Raw genomic sequence first — 22,955 nt, forward strand, 5'->3', positions numbered from 1 at the left:
ATTTATCACATGTTCAGGATTATGTCGTGGATCTGAAAACAATAGTACGTTCTCTAAGTCTAATACAACTTTAATGTTTTCTTTAAGTCGAAGAACAAGCAGATTTCACTCTGCAAAGCAATGGCTGTCCTCGAACGCACTGTCATGTGTTTGAAGAACAGTGCCTCCATTGTCCAGCCGAGTATCATTTTAACTCCACTTATGCATGCTGTAATTTTTTCCCAGTATTTTCTCTTATTATATGGGAAAGTCCACTCACAAGCAAACCAATTCTATCTCCCTGTACCTTTTAATTTTTTATACATATTAGCATATAACGTCGGAGATTCTCTTAATATCATATCTTGAGGCTAACATCGTTTATTTTACTTTGTTTAGAAAGCTTTACATAATGCATAATTCATTCAGAGCAGACCTGTTTGCCTTTTCCACAACAACTCCCTGCTATGATATTGTGGATTTCTGGTGCAAGTCACTGCTAGAAAATTTGCAAAAAGGAAACATGTTGCTTTTTTAGCTAAGCTGATAAAATTTTGTAGCTGAGGCATGAAGCTGGGATGGTTGACAACATAAATGCCAGCTCTTGGCGACTGAATCCTGACTTGATATCCCCCTCCTCTCCGCTCTCCACATTCATTCACTGCTTCAATCTCTGGCCAGTTTTTACTGCGTCCTCCCTGCTGATTTTAAACGACAGTGCCAAGATAAAAGTAGAGATGTGAAAAGGAGGGAATTCACTGCTAATGCTGGATCCTTAAAAGTAGAAATGATATGAAGCGATAAAATGTGTCAGTACATAAAGATTGGGGATTTATTTCAGCACCGTGCTCAGACGAGTCAAACGGTATAGTTTCGCAGGATCCAGTCAACTGTCAAACTGTAGCCTGACATCTGTGCTGAACAAAATATAAGTGTAGACAAATGATGCTAATTTTTTTAAATGTTTAATTAGGGTAGCAAAAACCACACCATCAACAGGTATCAAAGAAAAACATGACTGATGTATGAGGCTTGACTGCTTGTAGCTCGTCTGCCACACGTGTTTGTTTTTCTTTAGAGGCCACTATGTTTGAATAGTTGTGTTTTATTGTGGATTTTTGGATTATATGTTGTATAAATGTGTTTTGATTGGCTGCTACCTTGGCCAGGTCTCTCTTGTGAAAGAGATTTTCAATCTCAATGGTACTTCCTAGTTAAATAAGGGTGAAATAAAAAATCTGCCAAATGCGTTGTGGGAACGCTACGACAGGGAGTCCACCATAGCACTTGGGCACATCGAATCCCCTCAGGACCCTACATAAAGGAGAGGAAGAGAAGAGCAGGAGGAGTGGATTAGGCAGGTAATAATGCTGTCAAGCTTAAATTCGAGCCCCCGTTAACTTATTTTTGGCCACTCGGGGCAGCCTAACAATCTGTAAATATAACATTTACATATTATCATAAAGTTGATGAGTTAGCAAACAGTTACTCATTTACACATCCAGAGGATATGGTGCAACATTAGCATGCATTTGGAATTGACCTTTCACTAAGCCCCGCCCCTTTTTGATGGTCCGACAAGCTGTCAGAGTAAGCATGGAGCCCACACTGTAACTAACTGCACTCCCTGAAGACATATTATCATGTTTTTGGAACAATGAAGCAGTGATTCCAGAGAGAAGCAAACACAGTCTGTGTTTGAAGGATATATCCAGGATGTCAAACTGACTCAGCAGCAACAACAGGTTAAAAAGACAAAGATAGTTAGAAGCTAAAGCCGAACTATAGGCTACAGATCACAGTGTAAAAGTGAACCACCACATCACTGCTGATCGCCACACAAGACAATGAATATAAAGGGAAACTTTGCTGATATTTAACCGGCTGTGTGGCATCACAGTGTGTGCAGATGAACAGTGTTTGGCTTTGCCACCGTGCCGTTACCAACACCCGGATCAGCACAGGGATCTCCAGGGGAAGTCAAACAACACTTATCTGAGCACAATGCGATGACACACAGTTGGTTGAATATCAGCAAAGTTTCCCTGCTTCCCTTCACTGGTTCCTGTACAGCAGGGTCGGTCTTTGTTTCACTGTTATAATCATTAAAAGGCAAAAGCAGCATGTGTATACATTCAGTAGGCTATATCTTCAGTAGCTAGCTAGCTAACCCTACACTTTTCAGGGTTTGATTTTGGTTTTGGAACAGGGAAGAAACGTATATCTTTTTCCAACCTCTCCAGGTAACGAGTATCATTAATACACGACGTGCCCCAGGCACAACATTTAGCTCCAAATCCAAATGAAGGAAATCTGACACAACTGCATTAGAGTCAATGGAGCACAGCTGTGTTGTTGTCAGACCCTGGTCTAAGTTATGATTGGCCAGTCTATGTCCGGGGGCGGGAAAAGTTAATTGTGTTTCTGGCCACCTAATGAATGTAAGTCCAGTATTCAGTCTCCTTTTAGCTCTGTTTTGGTCTCCACAATCTTCTTAGAAAAATATTTAGCAGCTAAGTTCTCCACTAATTCTGCAGGTAGTCGCATGTTTGGTGTTTGGCAGGTAGCACCCAGTCAGTATATAAACTATTTTGCTGAAAATAGCTTCTGCTGCCAGAAACAACATTGATGGAAGCAGTTAGAGAGAATCAAAACAGTGATTCTGCTGCCCATAAAACCAAAATAATTAGTTGAAATACACTAAAACATCCATAGAGCTAAGACGGACCACTTATGATGATTATCTGTAGACAGTGGTGTAGTGGAAGCTGATGAGGTGGGTGTACTATGAGGTAGTTAAGTAGGTTACAGAGGAGGAAGTGGGTATATTCTCTTATATGTTCCTATAGCTTTTTGGCTGATAGGTGGGTATGCTGTAAACAAACAGAAAAAGAGGTGGTATAGTTTTTATAACTGCGTATACTCTCCACCACTTTGTGTAGAGCTGCAGCAATTAGTCGATTAATCTATCACTCAATGGAAATAAATATAATCTCCAACTATTTTGATAATCGATTCATAGTTTCAGTCAATTTTCAAGCAAAAATGTTGAATATTTGCTGATTCAATTCTCTTGAAAATGAGAATTTGCTGCTTTTCTTTGCCATTTATGATAGTGAATAAAGAGTCTTTGGGTTTTGGACTTTTGGATGGACAAAAGAAGCGGCACTAAAGGCTCTGGGAAATTGTGATGAGCATTTCTCAGATTTATTTTTGACATTTTATAGACTAAACAATAAAACAATTAATCATATAAATAATTTGCAGATTAATGGATAGTGAAAACAACCATTAGTTGCAGCCCTGTATAGCTGTGGTCTCCTACTAGAGGGACCACTTTTACATTGAATGTAGGCACTTGACCCTTTGTTAATGTAAAAATGAATTAGTGCAGATATGCAGAGACAAAAATGGGCGCCACTGATTTTGAAATGGCCAAAAATGCACATGCTTTGGTATTTTTCGCAGTAGCAGAAACTGGTTCAGTCTGCACATCAAATGTTTCTTTTTAGATGTATCATTCTGTTTTCTCTCTTTTATTTATTAATCACATTTATTTATTTATTTCGCCACTCGCACAGGGGGCTCAGTGAACTCGAGTTTGACATGCTCGTCCAACCAAAGTCGTTTTATCAAATAATGAGCAGAACTGTTACATTCGTTGAGCAGAGGGCCACAATTTGAATGTAGAGTGATTAGCTGAGGGTGGCAATTTTGCAAGCCGCACACCGGCCACTAAATTATAATTTGCCCTGACCAACTGGAAATCCCTTTAATTTAAAATAAATATAACTGAGAGTGTATGAAACTGCTTGGATGGTGCTAGCACACATGAAGGAACCTGCAGCCACTCAAAACCTCGCGCCCCCAAGAATGTTAATGAGGGAACCAACAGACAAGTTTTACCAAAGAAAAAGTGTGCCTCAAGTGAATTTTGTTCGCTAAATTATGTTGTGTAGTCATATATTATCACCTTCTGTGAAGATGTTTCGCGTGTTGTAACATCTTCGCCTGGCGTGATGGGTGAATACCTCGTGAAGTCACAGCATGAGCCCGCTGTGAAAGCTGTCGATGTTAAACCCCCGTACAAACAAAGTATCGCTCTGCCTTTGATCCAGAAGGACCTTGCGCACTGTCTCCCCACGGTCCTGTGCGGTCAAGGAGGCAGAGAAGTGGCTCGGAGGGACAGGCTGCATTAAGAGAAACACAAGAAGGAGGAAGCCCCATTCTCTCACTCCATCACACGTCTCATCTCTTTAGTCGTCTGGCTGGGGCCTAAAGTGACTTTGCTTTGATGTGACCAGGACAAACCGGGTGTGATGCCATGACGGCTCTGCTAAGCGTGTGAACGTGTGTGTTTTTAGTCCTTGCATGTGCTTGTGTATTTAGGGGCAGGGGCTGGATGTGTGTGTGTTGTGAGGGGAACAGGGCTCCTGATTGTGTGTGTGTGTGTGTGTGTGTGTGTGTGTGTTTTTGTGTGAGGGAAGGAGGGGGGTTAAGGAGGACAGTCACTTTTGATTTGGCCTCAGAAGGGTGACAGGGACTTGGAGCTCTGGTGCTTTACTGAAACAATCGTCTCTGACCACAAATAAGCGCTCACAGACTGTCAGCCTGCCTCCTGATGACTTTTTCCTTGCTTTTTTTTTTTCTTCATGGTGAAATTTCATAGAGGGATGAAAAGCTTTTTTCTGCTCTGTGACATCCCGAAAGCAGGCTTTAGTTTCTGTAGCCTTGGAGAGACTGCTAATGCTTTGGATGAGACACAAAAGTCTCTGCCTCTCTCTCTTTACTTGATTGTCTGACAAGTTCATTTTATCTTACTTTCCCATCTCGTGTCAAGTGTATATTTGGGAGAGAAAAAAAAGTGTGCTATAAATCAAGGCTGTACTCGCGTGGTAGAGGGAGCCAGTTTTTGTCCTGTTGATGGTCTAAGCTCGTTGGGTAAGATTGAGTAGCTCTCTGAGGAAATGAAAAGCCAGGACGAACACTGGAGAGGTTTTTGTGGGTGTTTGTGTGCTGTAGTAAGGGTAGCGTTGGGATTGGCTCCTCAGGAAAGGGGGTCTTTGACTGGAGGGAATTGGACATGCTGAAATTAAACAAGCCAATTAGGCAAGCAAAGAGTTTAGAGGTCAAAGCGCACTCCATTAAAGTTCCTCTTCTCTGCCTAACTACTGACTCAGTATGTCTCCGAGTCTGTTGAAGCAATAAATCTGATTAGACCGCTCCCTCTCTTTCTCCCAGTCCTTTGCTGTCGTTTTTACCCTCCACTGATCATTGTTTTTGTTAAATTTGAGGCACCATTTAACATGTCTTTGGGTGCAATCCTCTTCATACACACAAACTCGCACACTTGCCGAAAAAACTTTAATACTCCCTTTGCAGCACAGCCTCCTGTATCAGAGTGCAGCACCACTCTGACATTATCATTAGCTCTTTGGACACGCATTACCAAACAGAATGAAAAGTTGCACTAATGGACTTTAGTCTCAGTTACCAGATTTAAGGGCCGTCCACACCAAGAAGGAGAAAAATTAGGGCTGCAACTAGAAATAATTTTTAAAGTCAATTAATCTGTTGACTTATCAGTTAGTTGTTTGATATAGAAATGGTGAAAAATGTCACTCAGGGTTTCCCAAAGCTCAAGATGAAGTCCTCAAATGTCTTGTTTTGTCACAACCCAAAGATATTCAGTGGTACTGTCACAGAGAGGTAAAGAAACCAGAAAATATTCACATATAAGAAGCCGTAATCAGAGAGTTTGGCTTTGGAATTTCTCAAACCAATTGATTGATTATCGAAATAGTTGGTGATTCATTTAATATTTGACAACTAAATAATGAATCAGTTAATGATTTTAGCTCTCAAATAACTAAATATGTCATTTTAAAAATCGCTCTAACTCAAGTGGATGGCAAAGTTTACGTCACAACTGTAACGACTACGACAGTGCATGGCGAGCAATATCGTTGGGATGACTGGCAGTTGCAGAGCAATTCGTTGAAAGATAGAAACACTGACAGCCAATCAACTGCATAAACTGCTGAAACAGCTGGAGTGGGCGGTACATGGTTGGCGCCACCGTTTACAGAACGTTATCATTAATCCGTGCGGATGCTTACATCGTTATTATCATTATAGTTATAGTTCTTGGTGAGGACGGCCCTTTACTCTTTATCCAACACACTGGGTTGTCCTAATTTCTTAAAACTTCTTTGTGTTTTAATGCAAAAGAGTTTGTTTCACCTTAAATACGAAAAAATATTTATTTGCTCACCTACCTAGTGTTATCTATCTAGCAATGCAGATGGTTTGGGTTTTTAATGCGTTCAGATATTGAGATACCCATTTGAGATTTTCGCCTTTGAAAAGTGAAGTAAATGGAAGTATTTTCTACAAAAAAAAAAAAGAAAACTGCTGACAGTGTGAATTATCTTGAGTAATTAGGACAATGTTCCTGGAAAGAAATGCTGCTGTTTTTCAGTGAAGTCAGCACCACAAATGAAATTCCATTCACCTCCACTGTTTTGTTGTGGACACAGGATCTCAGAGACAGATATCCTTTTTAACCATCTGCATGTCAAACACCAGATGTATGTCAGATTTGCGTGTGTGTGTGTATGTGTGTGTGTTTGTGATTAACCTTGCTGAGTGCAGTACAGTGACTGTCATTAGCATGTTGTTTCTTTGCTCAAGTGCTTGTCATTGTTGTCCCTCAGTGACTGGGACTTTTAAAAATGGTAACAGAGGAGGACATGGAGAGCTGGGGGACCCTGACCCATGCAACACTTGAGCAATGGCAGTCTTATTCCAGCTGTTGATTTGAGCTGGCTTTCTTTCGCTGCTTCCCAGAGACATTTTTCAAATGGGCCCTCTGACCGCTGTGTGCTGTACAGTGACCCTGTATTTCACCATCCACACTGGCTGGAAAAAATGAGGAATAGAAAAGGTATTGAGGTATTTCTCAGTGAATAAATGACTTCTTCTGTGCCATGTGTATATGGCTCTGAGAGGGAGCCTATCTTATAGACCGGGGCTATACAATTGAATGTGCCAGTGGCCCTGAGAGAAGAAGAGCAGAGAGAGGAGGGGAGCTGCTGTGTCTTTAAAGCCGCTCTGTTTGTCTCCAAAGGTGAGAGGTGAAGACTCTCAATACCTCCATTAGGGCAACACAGAAAGGAAAGAATATCTCAAGGTTATGCTGCCAATAGATTTTTTTGTGCGCCGGAGGATAAAAACACTTGCGTCAAAACTTGCCTTTTGAGACTCTGAGGGACACTGTTATTCTGCATTCACATCCAAGTTTTTTCCTCCCCACAATTCTTTATTTCTATGACTTAAATAAGCGCCAGTCAAAGTGAAAGCCATGCATTGATCAAATTCAGGACAGGGTTTTCTTCTTCTTCTTTTTTTTGAGAAAGAGAGGCTTCAGCAGTTGTCAACGTCACTCCATCCACTCGTCCACTGCTGTTCATAGGAGGTGTGTTTGTCCAAGTGGACGTGGGAGACACTGTGGATTTATCTGATCTTACAAGCCATCAGGTTGAGCAGAGCTTTGCTAAACATGACCTGAAGTGTGCCGGCCCCCGAGCAAACGCTGCTGTCACCTTGGCCAACCCGAGCTGTCATCTCTCAGAATGGCCCACGAGAGCTGACAGCTGTGGCGTTCCCAAAACAAATCACTGCTGCGTCTGGTAACACTCTGCGTCCCCGCGATTTAGCCCTCACCAAGACGAGAGCGGGAGCAGCGGCTGCTAATGCTCCGGCTAATGCACTGCCCGAGTGTTTGTGTGTGTGTTCATCTTCTTCTTCCTCTGTGTGTATGTGTCGATGCATTTTCTCTTGTTTTTCTGCCACCTGGTTGAATGGTTCAGCACAGAGCGATGTTCATATCTGCCTTTGTCTCCTCCTGCTCTCCTGTCTCCGTGGCCTCCACCTGCATTCCTTCTGCTGTGTGAGCTCAAAATGCCTCTTGTTCGCCATCTAACCTGTACACAGCAGAAAAGACACAGGCCATAATAAAATCCACCTACATCTTTTTATCAATAGTTGTGAGCCCAAAAGCCAGGGGAATCTTTCTGGGCTAACAGACAGGTAAAATTCAGATTTTTAGCTTTTTTTTTTTGTGGCTCGTATTTTGTAAGGGTAATGATAAAATATGTCAGTATTCCCGTCGCACCTCCCTGAATCCTGTCAATGAATACTAAAAAAGTTGGATCTTCATTCACTGACAGTTGAGCAGCTTCACAAATTGTCATTAAGGATCTTTTTCTCTGTAGTTTTTCAGAAAAACTTTGTGTTCACAACCCAGACTGAACTGTGCAAGATCAGAAACACCCGGGGTGAAGGTTCAAGAGTGACTTTTCGTCTTAACTAGACAGTTGATTGAATATTCACAGTCGAGGGAGAGATGAAGAAAAAAATAACAAGGAACTGAGGCCGTGTTTATTGATAAATTTAATGGTAAAGTGGTCTGTACTAAATGAGGTGTTTTTCTCCCTCTCAACTGTTTTGTGGAAGTGTCACGCTTTTTAACTGACATTTTTAATGAGCTTACACACACACACACTCACACACACACACACACACTCCCACGCACACACAAACGAACCTGTCAGATACGGTTTAAAGACAGAGATTTTTGACTATTTGTTACTGGGCTGTTTTTAGACATCAAACTACAGCAGTTGAGATGTGGTTTCTATTGATGTCATTGTTTTTATGTCACAGTCATTACTGAGATATCCTTACCCTGGCTCGTCTTTAAAGGAGTGGTTCAGCTAAATTTGCCTATTTTTCCCCCCTTTCGTGAAAATGAATCTGACGTTCTATGCAAGGGGTTCGAATATAGCCTCAGCCATCCACCATATATATGGACTTGGAGGAGAAATACCTGAATGTGTTGCCAGAAATCTTGTTTTCTGTCCTAAAAATGTACAAAATGGCCTATATTTCATAGCTCCTGCGAGCTGTCACAGTCAAATGCCCGTACTGTACAGTTAATATTTGATATTTTGATGTTACATCTGAAGTTAATTTTTTTGTCGTCTTTTGTTTCCCAGCAGACATTTGGAGGAGAGGCTTTTGTTCAGCTACACAGATGAACAACAGGAAGGAGGACATGGAGATCTCTTCTCACTACCGTCAGCTCCTCAGAGAGCTCAATGAGCAGAGGCAGCACGGCATCCTCTGCGACGCCTGTGTCATCGTGGACGGAAAGATCTTCAAGGCCCATAAGAACGTCCTCCTGGGCTCCTCACGCTACTTCAAGACTCTTTACTGCCAGGTAAGGGACTGCTACACTTGGGAGGACAGGTTAAGGGAGTGTGTTAAGTACTTGTTTTTCTCTCAGATCATAGTCGCTGTGTTCTGTGTGTTTTCCAGCTGATAAAGTGATGTTACAAGTTGTGTGTAAAACAGGTTTGCTGTGTGAGATCGATAAACAAGAAGTACTGTGAATCTTTTTTACCCTTCAGGTTAAAAAAGGGGCAGAGCCTCACCACCAGACTACTGTCACCCACCTGGACATCGTCACGGCAACAGGCTTCAAAGCTATACTGGACTTCATGTACTCGGCACACCTCGCCCTCACCAGTAAGAACGTGATCGAAGTAATGTCAGCCGCCAGCTACCTTCAGATGACGGACATTGTCCAGGCCTGCCACAGCTTCATCAAAGCTGCACTGGACATCAGCATCCGCTCTGAGATGGCTGATGAACTGGCTGACTTTGAGATGGGAGCTGTCGCTGCCGCTGGCATAGGTGGAGGTGGAGGAGGTGGAGGAGGAGTGGGCATAACAGGAGCAGGGGGTGGTGCGGGAGCAGGTTTGGGAGGAGGAGGAGGGATAGTAGGCATGGCTTCTGAAGCGCTGGCGTCCATCATGTCTGGTCGCAGCACCTCCCCTTGGCTGGCGCGCCGCACCAGCCCGGCCAACTCTTCTGGGGACTCGGCCATCGCCAGCTGCCATGAGGGAGGCAGCACTTATGGCAAGGAGGACCAAGAACCCCCCAAGAGCCATGAGAGCCAGGAGGAAGCCTGCCACGACTCCCAGCCCGCCTGGCCGCACGACTACAGGCCTGTCACCGTCAAAGAGGAACAGGTGTCCCCCGCCTCCTCCTCTCATCCCCGGGACACTCCCAGGGGGGCAGCCCAAAGCCAGGGGGAGCAAGGGGCTGGAGGGGCTGCTGGAGGAGGTGGAGAGGGGCCCTGGCAACCCCTATCAGGGTCAGGGCGGAGGAAGAACAGGAAGAACAAGGACACTGTCAGGCATATTACCCAGCAGGCTGAGAGGAACTGGGACAGGGAGCGGGACAGGGAGAGAGACAGGGACAGTAGGCCTGGATCTCCTCTTCCATCCATGCTGGCTGTGGCTGGGTGGAACTACAACGGACAAGAAATCCCAGGTAAGGCTCACGAAACAGCTTCTTACTTTGTTTACGGTCTCCTGTCTTTGGAAAGTGCTACTGCATATTTTATGTGATATAGATAAAACTGATTCACAGCACTGGTGAAAGCAAACCATGCCTTTCAGGTCCCAATACTGTGTTTTGTCGGTTAGATAATCAGTTTAGTGTCACAAAGGCAGGTGGAATTAACTTTGACCAGCCCTTAAACTTGGAAGGATGGATGTGGACCAAAAGAAAGCAGGCCTGCAGTTCTATTTTGGAAAAGACTTTGTGGTTCTGATTTGATGACTTGGAGGATTGAGAGTTTCCCAGAGTTGCTGCCTTTTCCACGTCAGCCCCTACTTAGTTATCCAGTCATGTAATTAGTGAATGACTAGTGAGATAAAAAGATTAGGTTAGATAATTGGGTGAAAGTGTTGTCTCAACACTTAACTACAGTAGAATCTAATTTATCTGCGCTTGTCTTTTCAAAGACACTCCCAAACCAGGACAGCAGTTGCGCGCAGGCGATCAAACTGCTTTGTTGACTTTTGTTGAACTCGAGTTCAACAGAGTGTGCATGACGCGCTATAGTACATATGCAGTTAATGCTTTGAATCCTGTGTGGATACTTCAATGCCTGTCAGCCATCCGCAAAGTTGACTAGTATAAAATGACCTCTTTTCCTCCTCCGGGTTGAGATTAGTGAGCTTCCACACTAACGTGTTAGGCCTAAGATGATTATCTCAAATCTTGGAGGTGTGAGGTGAAGCCTGGGTAAATGCAGATGGATAATACAATCCTCTTCTTACTGCAGTTTATGTAACACACACACGCCCACATAAACAAGAAAATGCATACACAAACACACTCAAGCACACATATTTATTTTGAGAAAGCGTCTCTTGATCCTCAGCCTCACAGAATTGTTTAGTGAATTCCTTTACACTAAAAACTAATACATGAAAAACACTTGTGTGTCTGCAAGTGTGTGTGTAGTTGTGTGTGTGCGTGTGTGTGTGTGTGTGTGCACTGCGGGGCCCAAGGCGTCGATAGGTAGATCATTAAAAGTAAGAGAAGCTAATCCTGGGCGCATTAAGGGAGTTGGCTGTGAAATGGGCACACGCGTCGCGCAGCGAAAGAAAACAGGATAATTGAATTGACCTGGGTCACTGCACGGATTACCAGCGCGTCCTCGCCATCCCAGGCTCCTCCCCCTCTCTCTGGGGTTTAGGGAAGGACCTTCTGGAAAGGGCAAGAGGAGGGGAAAGGGAGAGAGAGTGGTAGATGAGAGGGGTAACGAGGGAGAGGAGAAAAAAGAGACAAAAAAAAGAAAGACGGAGAAGACAGAACATCCATACGGACTTATGAGGGTTTGTCTGCTTAGCTCTAAGTGTCCACAGTCCCAGATTTTGTGACCTGCAGTAAGACATTATTACGGTGCACAAGAACATCTTGTCTTTAGCTTCAGAGTCTCACACACACGTGCATAGCCACATACACCCAAAAAGTAAAGGGCACTATTGAGCCCGTCGGCCAGTCCCAGGGTTGTGGTAGAAGGTAGAGTTTTAGTCTGGCTGTGGTGAGGCAGCCATTACCGAGAGAGGTGTTTTCTCACCGAAAGGTTAGAGGAAGTCTAGTGTTGCTGCTGGTGTAGACTCACCTGGTGTTAGCCAAAAGACAACCATTCATCTCACTCTCAACTGGGTTTCGGGACTGGGCTCACAATGGAGGAGAGTAGGGGGAAGGAGGAAACAAGAGCCCTTGTATCATGGGGTTATTAACTGTTTGGGTCTCCTTCAGAGAGCAGAGCTTGCCATTTAGCAGTAAAATATCATGTTACCAGTGGCCTTGCATGACGTTTAAGAGTGGTAGTGTATGACAGTCAGGATATGTTTCACTATTGTGTGTTGAGTCCGTTTGCAGGAGGTGGTTTCTGTGTGCTTAGCAGAGTCTGGGGGATTGCTGAACAGGTTTAGTGAGGTCATTGTTGGTCAGGGGGATGGTGGTGTGATGCTTTGGTTGTGGGAGTACTCTCCTGTCATTGTGATGGCTTTTAGTTCTTACAATGTAAAATCTTTAAAACCTCTAAAGTGAGGACAGTTGTTTTTTACTTTGAGTGAGTCAAAAATACACAGGATCCCCTTTGAGCTTGTGAGAGTTTGTCTACTTTAGTCCTAAGTCTCCTTAAATCCGGATTTTGTCACCTGCGGTAGAAGATCCGAATCAGATGTATGGACATATGGAAGGGCCAAGGAATTAAAAGTGTACAATTCTATTTTCTAAGTTACGAATGACCTCAGCTGGTCATGCACCTGCACCTTCCTGATCCGCAACGCAGCTAGCCTCCCACCACCCATGCTGTCCATGTTCTACAGAGGAACCAGAGCGTCCTGACCAGCTGCATCACTGTCTGGTACGGGTACTGCGCTAACTCAGACCGCAGGGGATAGTCAGCAGAGTCCATCGGTGGGACCTTTCTCCCCTCCAACCATGACATTTACACTGAACGCTGCACAAACAAGGCCACCAAGATCATTAAGGACCCCTCCCACGGACTTGTCATCCTGCTGCCGTCTGGAAAACAGTACCGGAGCATCCGGGCAAGAGCCAACAGACTCAGCAACACCTTCTTACCCAAAGCTGTCAGACTCCTTAACACCCTGCTGCCCCTAAGCTCAGCGCACGCACACCCATCCACACACACAAGCACGCAGTCACCTGTGTGCCCTACCTCACTTTACTTGAAGTACTTACTACATATCCTTAGGGAACTGCTTTTTATTGCACTTTACATTTGTTTATATTTATCTACACTACCTGTATTTCTACTTTTCTGTTATTGCGCAACATGTTTGTACCTTGTCTTGTGTCTTGTTCTGCACCTGTTTTTGTGTCTTGTTGTTTAAAGGGGTAACTATAAATCAATCTTTAAGATATGCCCTTATTTTGAAATTCCCATGGGTCGTCTGTGTCAGCATTTACATCCAAGAACACCTCCCTCCTAAACATTCACACGGTGTTAGCATTCCAGCGCCAGTCAGATAAAGGTAAGCAGCCGAGAAAAAGTACATATTTACTGATGTAGTTGCATATCGATCACAGGCCCCTGAATCAAATCAAATATAATCAAATCAAAATCGTATCATGGCAGACTTTGTGATGTCTGCAAATATCATATCGTGTTCCGAAGAACTGATATGATAATGTATCGCGATGAAACTTGTGATTTACCCCCTATTGTGGCTCACACCTTACGTTCATTCATTCATTCTTACGGTTCGCACAGGGACCAAGAACAGTTTTGTTTCTCTATGCACTCCACTGTATATAGAGGAATGACCATAACGTCTCTTATCTTATCTTATCTTTGTTACAGCATTGACAGCGCTGCAATGTGGGCAAGGTAGACAGCAAAGAGCAATCACATCCTGTATGACACAGTTTGCTTGATTCAAAAGTTTGTCTGATGAGGAAACACTAGAAACACTGACTAATACCTGAAATAATATTAAGTTGATAATGAAAAATATAAAACATGACAGTATCACTGTGACTGTTGGATTATCCCTCCAAATAGCAGGCCCACGCTACATTCAGTCATTCATTACATCTCCTGGTGTGTGGGACAAGTTCATCTAAGCAAACTAAACGCAAAATTATTTAACTGTTGATGACATGAAACAGAGAAAAGCAGCAAAAGTTGCACACATTGAGCAATATTTGCCTTACAAATTGTCAGTTTTCTGCCTAACAAGTGATAGATCATTTTGACTTGTCACAGCAGGGAAACCCACAGGTGTTATTAAAAATACGAACAATGGCTCTGTTCCATGAAACATACAGTTGGTAACTTTTATGTTATAGTTGTTGAAACTATCACTACATCCAGACAGCATAAAATGAGACAGATATTCTGTAAAAAACAAAACAAAATGAAGTTCCCCCTCCTACTCATTTTTCTTCTGATGGCATTTGCCAGACAAGCGCAGCTGTCAATCACGTCAATCACTGCTCATAAACTGCGGTCAAACTGTCAAACTAGGCAGCGCTGATCAAATATGAATAAAGATTCTGTTACTGCATTGACTATTCTTCACCTCAAATGTTTTCAGAAACATATTTTAGTGTACTGTTTAGCTGTAAAATGAGAAAGCCCATCAATCAGAGCAAAACTGTCTCATTTTACAGCTAAACACTACACTAAAATATGTCTCTGAACAGAATCTTGATTTATAGTTGATCAGAGCTGCCTATATTGACAGTCTGACCGTAGTTCACGAGCAGTGATTGACATGATTGACAGCTGCGCTTGAGACTCCTCGGCTCCGATTGGTTGTTTTCATTCACCTGCAGGAAGGCCATTAGAAGTGCTACCAGGCAATAGAGTTGGCAGAGGGATATGATTTTCTCCCAGATGATCTGTCACATGTGCTGCTGTGTGGATATAGAGACAGTTTCAGCAGTTATGACAAAAGGTTATATTTATTAAAGTTACCAACCACAGCTTTAAAGTGTCCCAGTAAGCCATGTCACTAATCCAGCAGGCACAACATCAGGACTCTGAATGTGACACATCTAAACAGAATGCAGTCATTATTAAATTCATTAATTACATCTGCTTATTCCCTGCTATGACATGTCAAGATGTCTGTTGTGAGAGAGGTATATTATTGATTAATTAACTGATGCTTTTCAGCAATGTGAGTCCTTTTTGTTTAGCGGTAGCTCACAGTTTAGGGTCAATGTCAGTATTTGAGAAGCACATTTTTCAGTCGTCGCTAAAATAAAAGAACAAACACGTGTTAGTGTGTGTATGTGCGTGTGTGGTTGTTCCATGAAGTCCAGTTGTTGGTTTCCATGAAAGGATATGGTAGGTATAAAGGAGAAAGGGCACCTTCAGTCTGAGATTAGCTTAATTGCTTCATTCTTTATTGATGAGAAGTGCCTAGACACACACACACACACAGTCTCTCTCATTCATCTGTGATCGGTGTCCATGCTTTACTATTAGAAACGCTTACATTACATACAGCACGAGGGGCGCTTGACAGAGGATTTCACTGGATTATTCTGTAATATAAGGATAATATATGGCCGTGTAAAGGCTCAGTGTATTAGCGCAGAGCCGTTTCAAAGCGTTTGTATGAAAATGCCGTGTGCCCGTCGTGTTGACATAAACAGCTGCAGGAATTAGGATTTGTTTTCTTTAGATCCCCTTCCCTTGCAAACATCTGCTGTGTTCACTTGATGTCATTATTGAGGCCACTAAGCACTCAACTTCCTTTCTCTTTCTCTCGCGCGCTTAACGCTTGATCTCACTCTGTCTTACGCTCACCTTGTCTGCTGCCACAAATATTTGAAATCTTACATGGGAACCAGGAAAGAGAAAAATCAGCGCCGCTTGCATTCCAGTGATCTGATCATGAGCGTATATTTTCCTGCACAATAATATATTAGAGATGACAATTTTTTTGAGGAGGGGAGTTTTAAATAGTCTCCGCTTCTCCTGCCTGCTTATGCCGTAAACCTTTAAATAATTACCTGAAATTATTTTTAGTTTGGCCCCCGCTGCTTCTTCCAGACCTGGATTAAAAAGCAGCTGCGAATCAAAGACGGAGTGTTTTGAAAATGAAGCGTGAAGCTTTTTTTTATTATTATTATTTTTTAGATAATTCAGTATACTCTTCTTTCATGCCTTGTATCAGCCTCTCCTCTTGTAACCAATGTAGCGCTGAAACAATGAGCCGATTAATCAGTTAATCGATAGACAGAAAATGAAGGACTATTCTTTATTTATCAGAGGACGGGGTGGCTGGGGTGTGACTTTTTTTTCTTTAATCTTGACAAACATTTTTCCTTGAGCCTCCCTGAGTGACTGGGGGGAAATGCATGACCCTCCCTCCATCATAAGTAACCTTTTTTTTAATATGCACCCCAAATATAGGTATTGGAGGCAATGCCATGACCAAGAAGGACAGGAGGGAAGCTATCACCAAAACAAACAGCTGATTTCTTATGTAAAATGCAAATCCTCCTTACAAATCACATCATCATGCAAGCTGTGTGTGAACTTTAGCAGAATATTGGTGCATGACAACCACCCAACATCAAATTTAATAAGCCTACACACCACTAGCAACATGCATAACAAGATTTCCCAAATAAACTGTACACAACAGTGGCAGCAGCAGCCAGAGTAATATCACTAACTTGGCATGGCAGTTTCTTTATGCTTCTGCACACACTCGACGCAACATGCACGCAGTTGCTCCGCAGTCCTGTTCCTGTTGGTCTGTGTCACTATGCAATTCCCCGCCAAAGCGTTTGGGGGCGTAATGTTCTGTTATATACCTACCTAGAATCTGTGACGTCTATGGTCGTTGCTCGTTCATTGTTTGTTTATCATCTGGAAATTATGTACCGGTAGTTTGAAGGACCAATCATAACTCTGCGGTCTGCGTTGGGTCTGCCTTGCCTCGACGCGTGGTTACAATTTTTTTGAGGTGCACGTCGCGTCTCTGTGTTGGCCGCAGAGGGACGCAACGCCTCCGCAAAGCCCTCTGCGTCGTAGAATTTATACCATTATCAGTCACAATGACCCTTAAAGGAATGACTATGGAAGGGTTATTTTTGTTTGAACAAAGGTTTTATTACTATAAGTGAAACTTGAAACCATTTTGTAAATGGAAGTATGTGTAAAAAGTCTCCCCTTTGAAAATAACTAAAATGAAGGGGAGATTCTCTGTCCAGATGCATTTTTTTCAGTCTCATAGACAGGCAAATGTACATGGTATGATAACCGTCAGCCTTTATATTAAGGTATACCTTGACACCAGTATATCGCTGCAGCCCTATAATAAACACAAGTCCCTTCCCACTGCTTAAAAAATTAGTTGATATGCCTTGCACCACCCTCTCCCAACACATAAATAACAGTCCTTCATTCATTGATTAATCATTCATCAAGCAAAAACATTAAACATGTGCTGATTTCAACTGACTTGTTTTTGACTAAAGGAATCAATTAATTGTAGAAATCACCATCAGATTAACAGACAAAGACAATAATCACAAGCTACATCCAAAAATCTGTGTAATCTTTTTAATATATTTTGAGTTATTATTATAAGCTACACCCTTAACACCCTCCAGACAAGTTTAAAGACTTTGTATATTTGATTGCCAAACTGGATGCTATGTCTGGTTGCATCCTTTGCTAAAATGTGCTCCTCCATACTGCCGCAGTACTTCAGTATTTATACCTATCCGGTTCCTTTCAGACTGCAGACATCCTGCAGAGGTGTTTTCTAAAGAGCGATATATAAGGAAATAATCATTGAGTGTTTCTAAAATACAGATCATTCAGTCTGAAAATGTGTCATCTTGTCCACAAAGGCTTTACCTTCTGCTCTTTGATACTTTAAGTATTTTCCTAACATTCTATGCTATTATTTTATTTGATTAAAGTAGGTGTCAACTGTTTGAAAGACATGTCGGTGTGGAGGCAGAACACCATCGCTCTGTGGCACCTTCACTCTCACATTGAGAAGAAGCCCTAGCTGGTGAAAACATAAGTTAACGATTGATTTCTTTCCTACTTCCTTTATACTTGGGGCAAACACCAACTTGATCTTTATCCCACATAATAACAGCACTGGAAATACTTTTTGTTTTGTTTTTTTCGTTGGTATTAAAAAAAAAAAAAAAGGCACACACACGCACACACATACACACATGGTGACCTTTAGTGGCAGCTTGGGGGATTTTGGCAATCCGGTACATGGCCGGTGTGATGTACACACACTCACTCACACACACACACACACAGCTTAGAGCATCTGATTATGTAGACGTGAACAGTTCAATCACACGTGGGCTGTTCTTTCCATTTCCCTCTAGCTGTTGCACATTGATTACATCGAGAATCTTTTTTGAAATCCAACATCTTTATCTGACTCTCTTCCTCTCCTCTCTGTGGCCTCAGAGTTCCCCTCCTCAACCACTAATACACACACGCTCTGCACACACTGACACACATACACATGCCCACGGAGACAAAAAAAGTGAAATCGTTTTTCCGTAGAACCTTTTTCCTGTTTATCCCTGCGAGCTCGGGAGCGCTGCAGTTAGCGCTGCATGTTTTGGCTTGTTTGAGTTTAGACCGTCATCCTCTGGAGCGCCGGAGCCTCCTGGACTCACCTGGGGACCCGCAGACAGGCGCTCTCAGAACTGCCCTCTAGTTTGCACTTCCGCATAAACTTTCTCTCTTTTTTTTCCCTCTCTTCCTCCCTGCGCTCGTCTCCCCAAGTCTCTGCAGTGTAAAGGTGAACACTTGAAATAATGAATCGGATCCCCCTTTCGCCCCCTTCCTCTCTGTATTCCAGTTAAGACTCTCCCCATAGTATTTGCACTTCATTAAACTTGAAATAGGTTTAATATTTAAAACACCGTGAACAGATTTCAACCCCCTCACCCCTTGCACACCTTCTCTCCCTTCTCCTCGCTTTCGGTTTAATAATCTACTCTCATATTTCCTCCCTAATTCACTCCTCCTTCATTAAAAACCAAAATAGATTTAATATTTCAGACTATGTGGACTTAATTTTTAACCCCTTTCTTCATGGCTTGGTGCCTGACATGCTATAGGTTAGATAACTACATCATGTTGAGGCTTCTCCCCCTGTATTTTCTCCTCTCTATCCATGTCTTTGTGTCTTTTTTTCTGGCTCCTGGTTCATCTTTCTCACTTTTTCCACAGTCAGTCTATTATCAGTTCTGTCTCTCACTGTCTTTGTACTCCAGGCCTCTCTGTGTGTCTCGCTGTCTCTCCCCCACCCCCTATTTGCTCTGCTTCTTTGTCCTCTGACTGCACAGATGATTTCAGCCCTTTCCTCCCACCCTATTGACTTTTGTGGCCTGCTCACCCCACCTCCCTCAGTTTCCCCTGCTCCCTCCATCCTCTCCTTCCCCTTTTTGTGCCTGCTACCACACACACTCATTTCCCCCTCATCTCTCAGTTGGATGCTTTTCTAAAAAATTCTTCTGGGAGTTGTGACAGACGACTAAAATACTTCTCTTTCCCCCCTTTTTCCTCTTTCTGTCTTTCTGTGTCATGTCAGCCTCCCATTCGGTCCCCACTTAAATTTAAAAAAAAAAAGAAAAAGTTCCATTATCACCGTGGTAACCAATCATTTCTCACCGCCCACCAGCCATCTTTGTCATATGACCTCACATCCTGCTGGACATTATGGGCAGTCCACCAGCTAAAAGCCCCTTCTCCTACTCCACCACGCCATCACACCACACCACACACACACATTCACACAATTTTTCACACTCTTGCTGTCTGTCTTTTTCTCTCTCGCAGCACTCTCTCTCTCGCTCAGTTCTCAATACTGACACCTGCTCTATTTATAATTCTCTGGCTTTAAAAGAGCCATTTTGGACAGGAAGCTGCCCCCTCCCCACTCCTGACCGTGGCTTTTTTCCAAAACGCCAGCACCCCCCACCTCTCCACCTCCTGCCCCTGGAACAGGCCGGAGAAGGATTGCTGGGCAGAGAAGAGGAGGTGGAGTGTGTGTATATGTGTTCATGTGTATGTGTGGGGTTAAAGATTAGCCATCCCACCCTGAGTGCACCTGGGTTGGGCCCATGTGTGTGCTTTAGTCGGCCACGGCCCACACACAAACTACACACACTCACCCACTAACTCAAACGTATATAAACACATGATTTCACAACACCACCAAATGTCCTATAAAATACTACATTTGCACTTCAGCATGTACATGGTTAAACCCAGTCTACACACACACGCACACACACATCTGTTGGCATTGATCACTCAGGTCTAAGAATCAAACTACCCAGAATGCATCCTGACAGGATGTCCTGTTGGCACTGTGCAGGAGTGGGTGGGTCGGGAGGTTTCTGTGGTTCAACATTTACAGCAGTACCCCCACAGCTAACACCCCACACATCAGCACACACACCATCACTTACCCCAGATGTCTATACACAGGTATATTAATGGTTGTGGTCAACTTTGTAGATCACACCTATAGATTCAGGCATGAGAGCACAACAACATCCTCCATAAATCAGCACAGTTACTTATTAAGAAGCTCAATTCAATCTTTAAAACAAGATGATACCTGAGGGGCTTTGGATCATTTACCTTTGCTTCCTTGCTTACTTTCCAGAACGCACCTTTTCTTTTATACCAAAGAATAAATACTGTATTATTTCAGCTTATTTTGGTGTAATTTCTGTGTCGAAATAAAAATCAATGATGTCTAAATGTTTAAAAGACAGTTTGCTCTGCATATTTTGTCTTACAGGAGGCACTGTCTAAACCTCTCAAACACCCCCTTCAACTTTAATGTAAAAAATAATAAGTTAAAAAAGATAGTACAAAAAAATATAATATAATTTGGGTAATGGTGGTGATATTGATGGATTTTGTCATTCCTATTATTATTTTTGGCTAACAGACATTTTTTAATCAACGGTTCCCTTAATGCTCTGGGAGCTGTAACCCGGAAGTTAATAGATTCCATGTAGCATAGCAAGGCTACAACTTTAGCCCCGCTTGTTTACTTATATTTGTTTAAATTCCGGCAAACTAGCACCATTAAAAGTATGCCGAATTAGCTGTTAGCCGTTCCTCTTTGTAATGTACCCATTATTATACAGCCAGCTGTCACTGGATACGTTAAATACTGAAGAAAACTTAAAAACGCGACGATTCTCAGGCAAGTTTCGGATTTATCAGGAGTGTTTTTTTCTGCCATTTCTAAGCGGATTTATGGACATTTCTTCGCGATGGACATCGGAGTTGATGATATTTTCAGAAAGTGTAAGTCACACTGAATATAAAAATATGTGTATCATGTCTGTGTGTTGAGATTTGACTATGAGCTAATTGCTGCAATTACGCAATTACCTTAACTGCCCTCACATCATTCACTGTGCGTTCCAATCCCCATATTACCATATCTTTGATATTACCATACTATATAGTATGCCAGTAATGTGTCAAATACAGTGTGCCAAAAATACCAGGATGTTCTACTACATCCGGTCCGACTTTGCAGGATGCAAGCCAGCATGCTTTACTGGCTATACTGACCCACCATTATGCAGCGGACGATAGGTCACAGTGACTGACCCTCAAACACATGACAGCTGATTGACAGCTGTCAGAGGTTGCAATGACAAATGACAGCGCATTCAAGTAACTGATGACCAGTCGAATAGTAGGTTAATAATAGTAATATTAATTGTTTAAGTGAACAAAATAATCATTAATATCACAAACAACAACAGAACATGACCATAAACTGCAGATGTAATTTCACTGTTGCATATATAATGATAGAATCTACAATCTGTGCGGTTATAATTTTTCAGTTAAACTACATACATTGCAAAGTAACAACAGCAGAGCTCTATGGGTTGATCTCCGTCTCTGGCGAACTCATTTTTCTTTTATCTCTAAGGTAATGGATACAGTATAAAAGCAAGAGGGTCAAAGTTCAGGGCATAATGTTATGAGAAAATAGTATGTATTGATTGTGTGCATACTGCATGCAGTACATCCTTTTTAAAGGCAGCTGCAGTACCTTCAAAAAGTAAAAAGAAAAAGTATGCAATTTGGAACGCACCCTCAGTATCTTTGCCACAGGTGATGTTCCTTCCTCTCACAGTTTGAAACCTCCAAGCTATTGGTTCCTGGTGTTGGAGCACCATAAGTGTCACAAGAGAAATCTCAGGGGTCCCCAGATTATTAACAAGATTGGATACACAAAATAATGTTAATTTTCCAGTTACTGGATGATTTCATCTCATTACGCCTCCAAATATTAGTCAGATAAAACAGTCTGAGAAGAAAGAATTAGTCAGCAGATAAGTGGAAACCTTCGTTTGAGGTGTGACAAGCCAGAAAGGTTGAGAACCTCTGATCTCAAATTGTGACAAGAGGAGCTTGTGTTCTGTAAACTACGCTGCACAGCGTCCTCAGGCAGCAGGGAACAACAAGTTGTGGATGTATCAGAGCCAAAGCCCTCGTAGAAAGTAGTTTAAGACCAATTTGCTTCTTTGAAAAATCATTCAAATTTTTTCACTGTGAATATGTAAAATGAAGAAGATGAGCCTCCTCTTCGATGAGAGATCCGTGACGAGGCTCCTCTTTTGGAGATATGAGATGGAGATGTGATGCGATGTGAGCTAGGATGCCTCTCTCCTCTCTCCTCCAGTGATCTGATAGCCAGTAATGGGCCCTGTAGCCGTGAGCCTAGCAGCACTGCTCACTGTGGCTTATGTGTCACACTGTACCCAGCATTCACCAAGAGTTAGTCGAGCGCAAGCAGCCGGGATATTGAGACTAGTAAAGTGTGTGTGTGAGAGAGAAGGAGACATATACACTGGCAGACTGACTGACAGGAAGAAGCAGAAACAGTAACTTTCGTGAAGAGTTTAACCCAAAAAAAAGAAAGTGCTTTACAGTAACGCTGTGGCTGGATCTGTGCTGTCTCTCACTTTCAGTCAACCTGAAGTTCCTCTTTCCCAGTCTGTTTATTTTAGAAAGG

The 22,955-nt window shown here is 42.7% G+C and overlaps 1 protein-coding gene across 3 annotated transcripts in view; it reads left to right on the forward strand.

The window, feature by feature from the left end:
• Positions 1-22,955, forward strand: part of zbtb46 (zinc finger and BTB domain containing 46) — a 71,613-nt gene that overhangs the window by 16,540 nt on the left and 32,118 nt on the right. For 2 of the 3 annotated variants that reach the window (XM_050065151.1, XM_050065154.1), the window contains exons 2-3: positions 9,039-9,262; positions 9,453-10,380. In XM_050065151.1, the coding sequence (XP_049921108.1) occupies positions 9,077-9,262; positions 9,453-10,380 (1,114 nt within the window). In that variant the 5' untranslated portion in view covers positions 9,039-9,076. The remainder of the gene's footprint in view (positions 1-9,038; positions 9,263-9,452; positions 10,381-22,955) is intronic. The other variant, XM_050065153.1, reaches the window with a different exon arrangement.

The sequence above is a fragment of the Epinephelus moara genome, chromosome 16 (assembly GCF_006386435.1).
Source record: "Epinephelus moara isolate mb chromosome 16, YSFRI_EMoa_1.0, whole genome shotgun sequence".
Classification (NCBI taxonomy): domain Eukaryota; kingdom Metazoa; phylum Chordata; class Actinopteri; order Perciformes; family Serranidae; genus Epinephelus; species Epinephelus moara.